This window comes from Rattus norvegicus, chromosome 4 (genome assembly GCF_021556685.1).
Source record: "Rattus norvegicus strain SHRSP/BbbUtx chromosome 4, alternate assembly SHRSP_T2T, whole genome shotgun sequence".
Classification (NCBI taxonomy): Eukaryota; Metazoa; Chordata; class Mammalia; order Rodentia; family Muridae; genus Rattus; species Rattus norvegicus.
Genome location: NC_141537.1, coordinates 85082976 through 85095209, shown reverse-complemented (window position 1 = coordinate 85095209; position 12234 = coordinate 85082976). Strand labels below are relative to the sequence as shown.

The 12234-nt window shown below is 44.9% G+C and overlaps 1 protein-coding gene across 2 annotated transcripts in view; it reads left to right on the top strand.

Annotated features, from left to right (window-relative positions):
* Nucleotides 1–12234, top strand: part of Nod1 (nucleotide-binding oligomerization domain containing 1) — a 49668-nt gene that overhangs the window by 17393 nt on the left and 20041 nt on the right. For both annotated transcript variants that reach the window (XR_015685764.1, NM_001109236.1), the window contains 2 exon segments: nucleotides 9459–9778; nucleotides 11140–11314. Coding sequence is in view for 1 of the 2 variants with exons in the window: in NM_001109236.1 (NP_001102706.1) it covers nucleotides 9578–9778; nucleotides 11140–11314 (376 nt within the window). In the remaining variant the exon portion in view is untranslated.

Sequence of the window (12234 nt, the reverse complement as noted above, 5' to 3'; positions counted from 1 at the left end):
TCCCCATGTTGTGGTAACTCCCAGCCATAAAATTATTCCATTGCTACCTCATGGCTGTAATTTTGATACTGTTATGAATTAAAAGTATTTGATATACAAGATATCAGAAATGCCATCACCCCCACCTCATAGGTATTGCAACCCATGGGTTGAGAACCACTCACTGGTCTTAGATTCTAGATAGTCTTATGACTGTGGGTCATCAGCAGAGTTCCATGAAACCCCAAGAACTCCTTGCCTAGCCCAGATCTCCCTCCATCCCAGGGCTGATCTCCTTCAAAAAAATTTTCCTTTAAACAATTTGAAATACAAATCATTCATAATTCCTCACTCAAAAGTAATCACGGCGAAAGAGGACTTCTTTTTCATGTTTTCTTACTGAATTCTTATAACAATGTTCACACACATCAGTGCCATCCACAGGAGGAAATGTCCCTAAAAGACTTTTTAAGCTGTTTGTGGAGACACACACCTGTAATCCCAGGTACAGGAAAGAAGATCAGGAGTTGAAGGTCAACATATAGAGGCCAGCCTCAGCTACAGTCAACCCTGTCTCAGAAAACCAGCCAGTCAACCAACAACAAGGGTAAATCGACAGTGAATTGGAACTGTTCAAGGCAGAAGGGTTTTATTCTTGTTTTCTCTTATCTAACACACGAGTGTGAGACTGGGTATCCTTTGATTTCTACAAACTTGATAAGACTATCAATTTATAGTCGCATAGTTCAAAATCTTTCTAATTTCTATTATTTTTCCTTTGACCTGTGGATTTGGAGATTTTCTAGATGTCTTTGTTGACTTCCAACTGAATTCTACTGTAGTCACAAATGTAGAACGAGTGATTCCAATCCTTTGTCACATGTTAGGGGTTTACAATGGGGTCAGAATGCGGCCAACCTTGAAACACTCCACATGCACAGGTCCTGTGCTGCTGTTAGGTACTGTGTGATACACACACAGTAAGATAAACGTATTACTTATTTAGCTCTCCCATGACTCTTACTGGTTTAATGGCCTGTCTGTTCTTTCAGATATTATATGAAATATCGGATAGCCCTGCCTGTGATCATGCTTTTGGATGTGTCGCCATTTGTAAATTTTTCCTTTAATGTATTTTCAAAATATATTCCTAGATGCATACAAGTGAAAAGTCTTCTACCATCCCATTCTTAATTCTAATTTAATTCTAATATAGCTGTATCAGTCACAGTGCATCCTTTCTCCTCGATTGACTAAACTCTGCCGTTTTATTTAAGATAGACCACTTTAAGTAGCACATAGTTTTTTCTATCACATCTGCCAGATTATGTCTTATAATCAGTGTATTTAGATTATTTATACTTGATTTAATACTTGTATTTGGGATATATTAATTAATTTTGTTTCTTTACCTCTTTTTAAAATCATCATCATCATCATCATCGTCGTCGTCGTCATCGTCATCATTGTTTTTGAGACAGGGTTTCTCAGTGTAGTCCCGGCTGCCCTGGAACTCAGAGATTTCCCTGCCTCTGCCTTCCAAGTGCTGGGATCAAAAGCATATGCCACCACAACAAGGCTTAAAGATTCATTTTTGTTTTTGGTTATCTCTGTGGGGGGGGGGGACATGTATACCTGAGTGTATGCCTATAAAGGTCAGCGGTCTCTACAGCCCATGCCTTACCCCTTGCATATTTCCCTGTTTCTCTGCCTTATTGTTTTAAATAAGCATGTTTACCGTCCATTTACCCTTTCAACTGTCTTGTGTTCTTTTGCTACTTTTAAATGGAAATCTATAAATTATTGCTATATAATACAAAGCAGTGCTTTCAGGGAGGCATGGTGGTCCTTTTAACCCTGACGTGTGGGAGGCCGAGGCAGAAGAATCTCGAGAGCTCGAGGCCCCGTTGGAGTACACAGTAAGACTCTCAAAATGAAGCTAAAACAAACACAATGCTCACATAACATTTCAGATTTTAAAAATGTAGGCTGACACTTGGCAAATCGTGTGTGTGTGTGTGTGTGTGTGTGTGTGTGTGTGTGTGTGTTTATGTATACACTCTTCTCTCAGTGTCTGCAGAGATCAGTCAGTGTCAGGATACTCCCAGGAAAACAAAATCCACCAGTGCTCAAATCCCTGATACAGGACAGAGTGATTATCTTTATATTCCTACACACCCTCCTGAACATTCCAATCATCTTTACATTATTATGATGCCTAACGCATTGTAAGTCCTATAAATGTTGTCATAGCATTCAATTTAAGAAACAACAATGAAAACATCTACAGATTTTTCCATGTTTAGTGAGGTGTGATATTTTTCTGACTATTCTTGATCCATGGTTGTTTGAATCTAAGAATGTGGAATTCACAAATGTGTACACACACACACACACACTCTCTCTCTCTCTCTCACACACACACACACACACACACACACACACACACATACACACACAAACACTCACTCAAGATACAGCGTGATTCTATGTCCCCAGGAGTTTGCATGGCTCTTGCTTTGCAGTCTGTGTCTCCCTAGCTACCATCTCCTGGCTTCTATTTTATTATTTATTATTATTATTCTCTTTTATTGAGCCTGACTTGCCTCAGCCTTGTATCTGTGACACCCATGGTCTATTTTATTACACTCACATGTGTCCCTGCCTGGGGCTGTGTTATGTGGCTGTAGTCGCTGTGCTGACTCAGTCACTCAATTCCTCTGGGAACCACCAACTCCTTTCTCACAGTCAACAGCAGGGGCCTTGTTGGAATGAAACAAAACCAAAACCCCGTCAGAGCTTCTGATTCTCATCACAGGGCAGATTTATTAGAAAGGGAAGTTGCTAAAGACATTTCTCAAGGCTGTTCATGCCTAGTGTTGAGATAGTTACAGCTCACCACAAGGAAGGGGAGGAGAAAAGCAAACAAATCCTGGGCCCACTTTTGTCGGTGGATTCTCAACAGCTTTGTTAAGACATCAGATCAGGCCACAAGTCCAGAGTGCCCGACAGCATCCTTCTACCCCATCAGCTAAAACTAGTGCAGTTCAATATGGCCACACAAATGTCTTCTGATATATCCCAAGCCCCTCAAAACTAGCTGTTACTAAGCTAAAACCTGGGCCTATAAAATGTCCTTGGAAAGCCCCCACAATTATGTGGGGGCAACACCATAGCACCGGCTCTCAATTGACTTAAAGCCTACCAACACTGGAGGTCACACAGCAGGAAACCATTACCGGCTTCCCTTGACTGTGGGTAACACCTCTCATGTGTGAATTCTGAGAGTACTGTTGCCTAATTGCTTTGCACTATTGACTCTTAACTTGGAGTGCAAAGTCTAGAAAACTGGGAACACTCTCTCTCTAGTACACCTTACAGGAACTCTCAGACATCTCTGGCAAGAACTTAGGACTGTGATGGGGAAATCCATCATGTTGACAGTGACACCCAATGGTAGGATGTTATGGTACTAGCACTGTAGACATTGGATCAAGTCCTGTGCTATATACAAGGCCAGAAAGGTTCCGTTATTAAAACAGTAGCTCATGGGCAGAAGGAGCTGACAGGAAACAGAGCTGTGATTAGGCTATGTCCTGACAAAGGGTAGTAGGTTTCTATTTCAAGAGTACAGAGTTGCAAAATCGCATCTGTCGTGTGGCCCTTGAACACTTGCAGTGTTCAGGTCAGAATCTAGATGATCTGTAAGTGTGAGACACACCAGACTTCAAAGACTCCGTATGAGAAATAAGTACACAGACATTCCTTCATAAACGTGTGCTGTGTGACACTATTCTGGGGAGACACAGGCAAATGTTTACTTACTCCAGATAAAGAACCAGTGATGGACCAAAGTATAAATACATCAAAGTCCAACTTGGTGAACAAATGAGTAGTTTTACTGGGGTTACTTAGGGGAATATGGGTAAAGGATTATTTATAGGAGCAGAAATGACTCAGAGACCTTTATCACCAAAGCCCACTCCAGTGTGGGTGGAGATTGCCAAAGCCGGAAACCCGGAGCATACTGCACCACCTGCAGGAAGCTCAACAGGTTGGAGAGCATCCTTTCCAAGCATCTTGGCTGGTCTCTACTTCTTGCAGGGGGCTGATTAGTTCCAGCCTCTTCTGGGCAGCTCAGCTTGTCTGATAGTATCACTCCACTCGGCTTGGGTCTCGTGTATCTTGTCAGTTTCAGGGACTTCCTGAAGCTTGAATTGTTTACCTATTGAGCTTCCTTGCATAATGGACCATTTCACCTCCCCTTAGACTATCTTCTTGTTTACCTCATTCTAACAGCCTGTGTCTTAAAAAGCTTCCCTCCAAAATGGAAGGTTTTAATCTTAGAGGAAACAGCATGCTTTACTGAGGACATATTAGATCATTGTGTTGCACATATTTGATTAATTGAAATATCTCATTAAGTCACCTGCTTATTTTTACTTTCATTAATGTGACTACTAAAAAAAATAAACTACCAGGATTGGTGAGATGGCTCAAGGGATAAATGTGCATGCCTCATGACTGGATTTTAGTACCGAGCCCCATATGATAACTGATTCTGGAACACTGTCTTCTGCCTACCACACATGCACCTTGGTGCTTGTACACATGCTGAATGAATAAATGTAAAATGTCATAAAAAAAAATAGGGACTGGAGAGAGGCGCAGTGGTTAAAGAGCACTGGCTCTCTTCCAGAGGACCTAGGTCCAATTCCCAGGATCCATGTGGCAGCTCACACCTGGGGATTCTGACCTGGAGACAGCCAGAAAGAGCCATGCATGATGGCACCGGCCTATAAGTCCCAGGACTCTGGAGGCTGAGTCAGGAGGATTGTCAGCCTGGAGTATGTAGGAGTCCCAGGACAATCGAAGTAACACAGCAAGATATCCATCTTAAAAAAATAAAAAAAGCCAGAAACATACCACACACACACACACACACACACACACACACACACACACACTCAGGGGTTTCCTCCCACCAACATACTCTACCTGCCTCTTGCTTACGACCTGCATATTTTATCCTAATTTTTCTATGTGGCGTTTTTCTGCCTTGCATTCTGCAGCCCGAGGACTTGTTTTCAGACCACACCCACGGCCTTGAGTTGTTTTTTCTTGGACTGTCTTGACAGGATCTCCCTTCAACAACCATCCTCGAGACTCCATATCCAGAGCTGGGGAAACCTCCCCCTGCGGAATGGCCTAGCTCTGTAAACCCAGTGCTATCCAACCCTTGCGATTCCTCCTTCCTCTTCTCCACCTCCTCTTCCCCTCTCTGTCCCTACTACTATCTCTCCCAGCCCCCTTGCTTCCACTTGCACCACAGGGCCCGCCCTTTGGCAGGTAAGATCTCAAGGACCTTCATCTCTCTGTTTCTGGTGGCACCTGCTCACGATTGGTCACTCTCTGAGGTGTCTCAGGACAGTTTGCTCTGTCTCTGGCTTCTGTTTATTAAGCACTGTGTTTCTTTGTTTCCTCTTTGATGCCCATCCCTCCTTAACTTCCTGCCAAAGAGAGCTAACTGCCCTCTGAAAACTACACAAAAAGCAGCCTCTTTGCCAGCGAGGGGTCATGTGACCCATGGCTTTGTCCAGGTGGTCACAAATCAGGGGAAAGCGTCCCCTTTTGTGGGTAAGCTGTGACATGCCTGTGGTGGATATTATAGTAACAGCCTGGGAAGCAGAGGGAGAATTTGTGGAAATTGCAGGCACAGGAAAGAGAAGCCAGTTAGCAGACCACTCCCTGGTGATAAGAGTTGGGTCAAGAGGAACGAAGGAAGTTGCTCAACCTCCTTTTTCCCCAGCCTTCTAAAACATGCTGACTCACCCAGGGAGAAACACGGCCTTTCCCTGTTCTCTCAGACTTGTGATCGTTTTCAGGAGAAAGTTTCCACCCTGGGCTTCAGCTTCTCTCACAGACTCCCAGAGACCTGCCTCATACGCTTGGAACTGACATAGTGCTGCTACAGCTCTTGCCCTCCGTTTCTCTGAATATGATTTATTTATTGAGCTAGTCAGCCACGGTTATAAATGTTTTATTTTATTTATTTTTTGATGTCACAACATATATTTTTAAAGCATTAGAAAATGTTTTTGAGATTATAATTTAATTACAGTATTCTCCATTCCTTTTTTTTCCTCTTCCAACCCTTTTCATATACTCCTTTCCCACTCTCCTTCAAAGTCATGACTTTTTTTTCCACTAAATAAATTGCATGCGTGTGTGTGTGTGTGTGTGTGTGTGTGTGTGTGTGTGTGTGTATACATATATATTCCTACATACAACGTTTTCAGGCCATAACCTTCACTTGAATGTATGCTTTCAGGGCTCCCCTTTCCTGATCCCAGCTTTCATCAGTTGTCTATAATTCCTTGTGTAGGGTTGGGGCCTCATGGTCTTTTCTCTGTCCAGTTTGGCATCTTCATTGGTGTCATCCTTATTTGGGCCGCCATGTTGGTGAGACTTTATGGACGTAGCTTCTGATATCACTAGGAGACACAACCACATAGAAAGCTTCCCAATCTTCTGGCCCTTCCAGTCTTTCTGCCCTTTCTTCCAAAATGCTTCCCGAGCCTTAGATATGGGACTGCTTTATAGATGCACCCACTGGGACTGGGCTCCATCGCTTGGTGTTTTGATTCGTTGTGATTTTCTACAGTAGTCTCCATCTGTTGCAAAGTTTCCCTGATGAAGGGTGAGATTTACCCTGATCTGGGGGTATAAGGACAGATGTGTATACATTGTTGGTTGAGATGGTTTAATACATCAGTAGCTGTAGATTCTCTCCCAATAACCATGATTTCACTAGCACCGAGTAATTATCTAGGCTTCCAGTACCAGGCATTGTTCCCAATTCTGAGCAGGTCTTAAGTCCAACTAGAGGGCTGTTGGTCACCACCAAGGTGTGTGTGCCACTACTGCACCCTCAGGTTTACTGTGCCACGATGGTCATTGATGGGGTCTTGGACATCTCAGCTGGGAAAGATTATTGGTTGCCTCCTTCGTTCCAGGCATGCGCCTCCATCCTTTGTCGCTGGCACTGGGTCCTGAGAGAGCCTTCATGCTTGTACAGCAATCATTTTACCATCTGAGCTGCCCAAATACCATCCAAAAACCCAAACCAGGCTGGGCACCTTTAATCCTGGCAGTCAGAGCAATGTACGACAAGAACTGAATGCAAGCTACGGACATGAGTTATGAAAGGGATATAAAGCTAGTTGGTTTTCTACTTTTCAAAAAGTATTCATTTTATTTATTTTATGTATATGAGTACACTGTAGCTGTCTTCAGACACACCAGAAGAGGGCATCAGATCGCATTACAGATGGTTGTGAGCCATAGTGTGGTTGCTGGGAATTAAATTCAGGACCTCTGGAAGAGCAGTCAGTGTTCTTAACCGCTGAGCCATCTCTCTATCCCCCTGTTTTTCTAATTTTAATTCTCTCTTAGAATTTTTGTTTGGGGTAGGAGATAAGTATTTGATTCTAGAACAAAACTCAATGTGAAGCTCTGCCGCTTCCTTTCCAAATGGCCATTTTAATTGCTTAGAAGCTCATGAAGGCGGATAGTCTTTGGATCTGGGTGATTTCAGTGTGTGACTTTTGTTTTGCAACTTCTTATAATAACGTTTAAGTTTTTTTTTTTTTTTTTTTTTTTTTTTTTTGCTTCTTTTTTTCGGAGCTGGGGACCGAACCCAGGGCCTTGCGCTTCCTAGGCAAGCGCTCTACCACTGAGCTAAATCCCCAACCCCATAACGTTTAAGTTTAAAAAGAACCCCTCCTGGGGTCCCTGCAGGCTTTATAGCTGGCAGGGAAATGATCCCCAAAAGACAAGACTCAAACGTGGTTCAGTCAGGTTTTGGCACAGGTGCTGGGCCAGGACTTCTTGAGTCTGACCCCGGATCGTTGACTTTGGCCATATTTAAGCACAACAAAATTCTGAGGAAAGGTTTTGTGGCAACAATGAACTCAGTCCTGCGAGTATAGCAAAGCCCAGACATGCTCACACTGAAGCTCCTTGCAGAGGACACATGGCTCCATTTGTAAGATGGGTTCTTGTTGACTTAGAAACAATGCTCAAGATAACTGTCCAGGGAAAATGACTGACAACAACATAGTGCATAGCCCAAGGCATAGACGGGATTTAGGCTGTTGTAAAGTAGAAATAGCATCTCTCACAAGGATGGGTTTTGTGGCCTAAAGTCATGCTCAAGGGTCTAGAGGGAAAGGGCCTGGGAGAAGGAAATCCAATTCTGGGAGATATGGGCAGAGCTGGCTTACCAGACAGCAGACAATCACCAGGTTGTAAACTGCATCCTCTCCCAGCATTCCGGGGGGATGGGTTAAACATCTCTTTCCTTTGAAGGATATCTGTGAGTTTAACTTGTCTGGCTTCTCCCATGCCTGTGTACACAAATGCTTTTTCCCTCTACATCCTTGTTGGCTTTGCAGATTCCAGAAAGATAGTGAAGACCATGTTAGAATATTTTGTCTTCCTTCAAAGGATGATGCCAGAGACTCAGTGTGACCAACCACTTGAATTCAATGTTGTCAGCTTGATGACCTTTGGGCGTCACTTACTGAAGAAGCCATGGGTTCTGATGTGGGTCCTAGTGACCGCATTTCCTCCCTCTCTCCCTCTCTCTTCTCCTCAGTCTCCATGTGGAGACAGCTGTTCTGCCCTGCCATGCCTTTCCCATCAGAAGGACGAAAACAGGGAGGCAGAATAAATCTTTCTTCCCTGACATTGGTCTTTTGCCAAAGCGACAGTAACACTGACGGACACCTTTAGTGGGGCAGAACACCACGGACAGCAATGAATTATGTTGAGGTGTGGCTGTTGCTATGTGTTGTAATGTTAAATACTGGCCCCCAAGGTCTGGTTACCTCAGGGGGGAGGAAATCTTCAAGCACACCAAGAATAACCCTGCTCCTTAATTTAAAACTATTGGTTGAATAAAGATGCCGACAGCCTATAGCTGGGCAGAGGAGAGGTAGGTGGGGTTTTGGTTCCCAGGCTTGGGGTCCAAGGAAGACCAAGAGGAAGAGAGAAAGTGGAGGGAAGAGAAGACACCATGGGCTGAAGATAGGGAGAACTGGCCCTGAGGGCTGGCCAGCCTGAGTAAGAGCAAGCTAGACAGAATACGGCAATTCGTATCTTGGGGTTGTTGGCAGAGAAGCTATAATGGCATAGAGGGTCGATATCTGCCCAGCCCTAATGATGATTAAAGATTATTATAAATATAAAAATGCTGTGTCTTCTATCTGGGAACTGAATGATCAACCCCCCGACTGAGATTAAATATATATTACAAGAGAATTATGGTTGTCATTGCTGTTCAGCCTCCCTGATAAAATTCTTAGGCAGGACTCCCTCCTGTCAGAGGTAGAAAGATGCAAGGAAAGACGGGAGATGGGAGAGGGAGAATCCACCAGTGAGGTCTGGTTTGCTAACATCGTCCTTTACCTCTGCAGGGTCAGCAATGAAAGGCGGGATCCTGGGTGGTGGCCCTGAATCCTGACCGCCTGTCTGCCAGCGAGACCCATGTGGTCAAAGATGAATTTGAGGAAAGTAGCGGCTGGCTACTCGAACAATGGAGAAGCGCGGCCAACATGAGATGGAAGGCGTCCCAGCCGGTTGTCACTCCCACATTAAACTGTTGAGGATCAACAGGGAACACCTGGTCACCAACATTCGGAACACTCAGTGCCTGGTGGACAACTTGCTGGAGAACGGTTACTTCTCAGCCGAGGATGCAGAGATCGTGTGTGCTTGTCCTACCCAGCCTGACAAGGTGCAGTGGGGGACACTGGTGCCGCCAGTCACTGACCTGCGTTTCTAGCAGTGGCTCCCCTTGCTGACCCCTGCAAACGTGTTGGGGGAATTTGGTATATTGGGTCAAATTCCACACTGGGCTCTTTTGTTGTTGTTGTTGTTCTTGTTCTTGTTCTTATTCTTGTTGTTGTTGTTCTTGTTGTTCTTGCTGTTCTTGTTCTTGTTGTTCTTGCTGTTAGTCCCATGCAGCTCTGTAACACAGGGAGCATTGATGACATATGTGGACTCACACTGTGGTCTTTGGGTTATTTTCATTCTTGAGCATTCTTACGCATGACAGAAGAGACTGGTGACATATGTCCATTCACACTGGGGTCTCGGTAGAATCATAAATGCCCAAAGACTTAGCTTCTGGATCAAACAGTTAACTTCTGTAGGAGGCTGGAGGAAGCCCTTCTGTTTCAGCTCTCCCTGCTGTGGGTCTTGACCCCTAGGTAACTTTCTAAATGTGCCCTAAGTGAGTAGGAAATACAGAGCACCATACTCAGTGCCTCGACACCCCAAGGGCACAGAGGCAAAGACTCAGGCTAGTTACCCACAAAACCAGATTTAGAAGTGACTGCCTCCCAAGGCGGGGCCCCATTGAAGACTTTCCCACGCCATGAAGTAGGAAGCAGAGCAACTCTTAGTTCCCCAAGCTCGGGGATCTTCTGAAAAATGTAACAGAGGCCTGGAAGTCCCTGGATAGAGAAATGAAGAGTTTATCTGAAAAGAGGCAGAAAGGAAACTGCCAGTATGCTGTGGGCTTCCCTTTTGATTCCCCCTCCTTTTTGCTTTTTGAGACAGGGTCCCGTCTGTAGTCTAGGTTGACTTAAGACTAGGATCCTCCTGTCTCATTCCCCCAAGTGACAGGATTATAGCTGTGTGCCACTATGTATAGCTCCTGGTTGTTTTGCCTGTATTTTAAGTAAAAAGGCTATTTTGAGCATGTGATTTGATGGGAGTTGTATTACCCTCCTGAAAGGTAGGCCAGCGATGCTACTTCCTTATGTCTTGGAAGTGACTACCTCCTTAGCACGCTTGTACCTGGATGCCAGTGACACAGGATTAGCAGGGAAAGGCGGAGAAAAAGACCAAAGCCGGAGGGCTCTGCCTTGTCTAATCTGTATTTAGGTTCACAGATCCTCCCAGGCTTCTTATTGCCATGGGGATGAGGTCTTGCTAAAGAGGCCCATTTTGCAGATTCCATGTTGACTCATACTGGGTATGGAGGTGGCCAGACTAGTGCTGCTGTACTAGCACCTGGGTGCACCAGATCTTTTGACGGGAAGATGCCCTTCACACAACAGCTCATATTCTTAACGTGTGCGCTGTCTGTAGGTCCGAAAGATCCTTGACCTGGTGCAGAGCAAAGGTGAGGAGGTGTCTGAGTTCTTCCTCTACGTGCTACAGCAGCTGGAGGATGCTTACGTGGACCTCAGGCTGTGGCTATCAGAGATTGGCTTCTCCCCTTCCCAGCTCATCCGGACCAAAACTATCGTCAATACTGACCCAGGTAGGAGTCAGCACAGTGGGACTACAAGCTGGAGTATGGAGCAAGGCACTGGGGGCTGGAAATGGTGTAATACTGTGGCCCACATGGGTATAAAAGTGTAGCCAGCATAGGCAGTCTGGTGGCTTTAGGCTCTACCACACTGAGCAACCCCCAGTGTTCCTTCCATTTTGGAAAGAAGAGATTCCCTGGCATCAGAGTGCAGACTAGGGGATTGCAACTGAACCAAACGTATGGAGCTTGTCGGTTTCCTTTTGCTTACCTTGGTTCTAGGGATGCACCCTCAGGAAGCTGGGCTTTAGGCATGCTAGGCCGGTGCCTTACCATTGATTTACATCCACAGCCCTCCTGTGTGGCTTACTTTGGGCCCCCATGAATTATGGGAATGGCCTTTGTTCTGACTGCTTGCTCATAACTGCAGTTTTGACACGGTGGGTTTTGTTTGTTTTTTAAGTTTGTTCTAGGAGGGCTAAGATGCCACTCAGTGGTAATGTAGTTTCCGAGCATGCATAGCTCTGAGCTCAAACTCCAATACACAAATAATAATAAAGAAAAATACCTTTCCAGAAAACAACAAAATTGCCAGGTTTGATTCTAGGTAAAGTTCTTTGCTCACTCAGGAGCCAGTCCATGTTTGTAAAGTGCTGCAGATTTCATTCATTGACCACTTAGCTCTGTAGTTTTTGTGACACCCAACACACGCTGAGGCACTGTGCTGGATACTGAGGCTGAAGTGATGCCCTGGCATACAGTGCTGTCTTCCAGGAGTTCAGAGTCTATGGCAAGGTGACCAGGGCAGCGGCAGCAGCGTAAGGTGTAACCGATCAGGGCAGAGTCTGCTCTGGGAGAGGGTGATCTGTTCTAACTCTGCATTGTGACAGCTATTGACAGCTACCAGGAACAAGGGCCCCACACTCCAATTT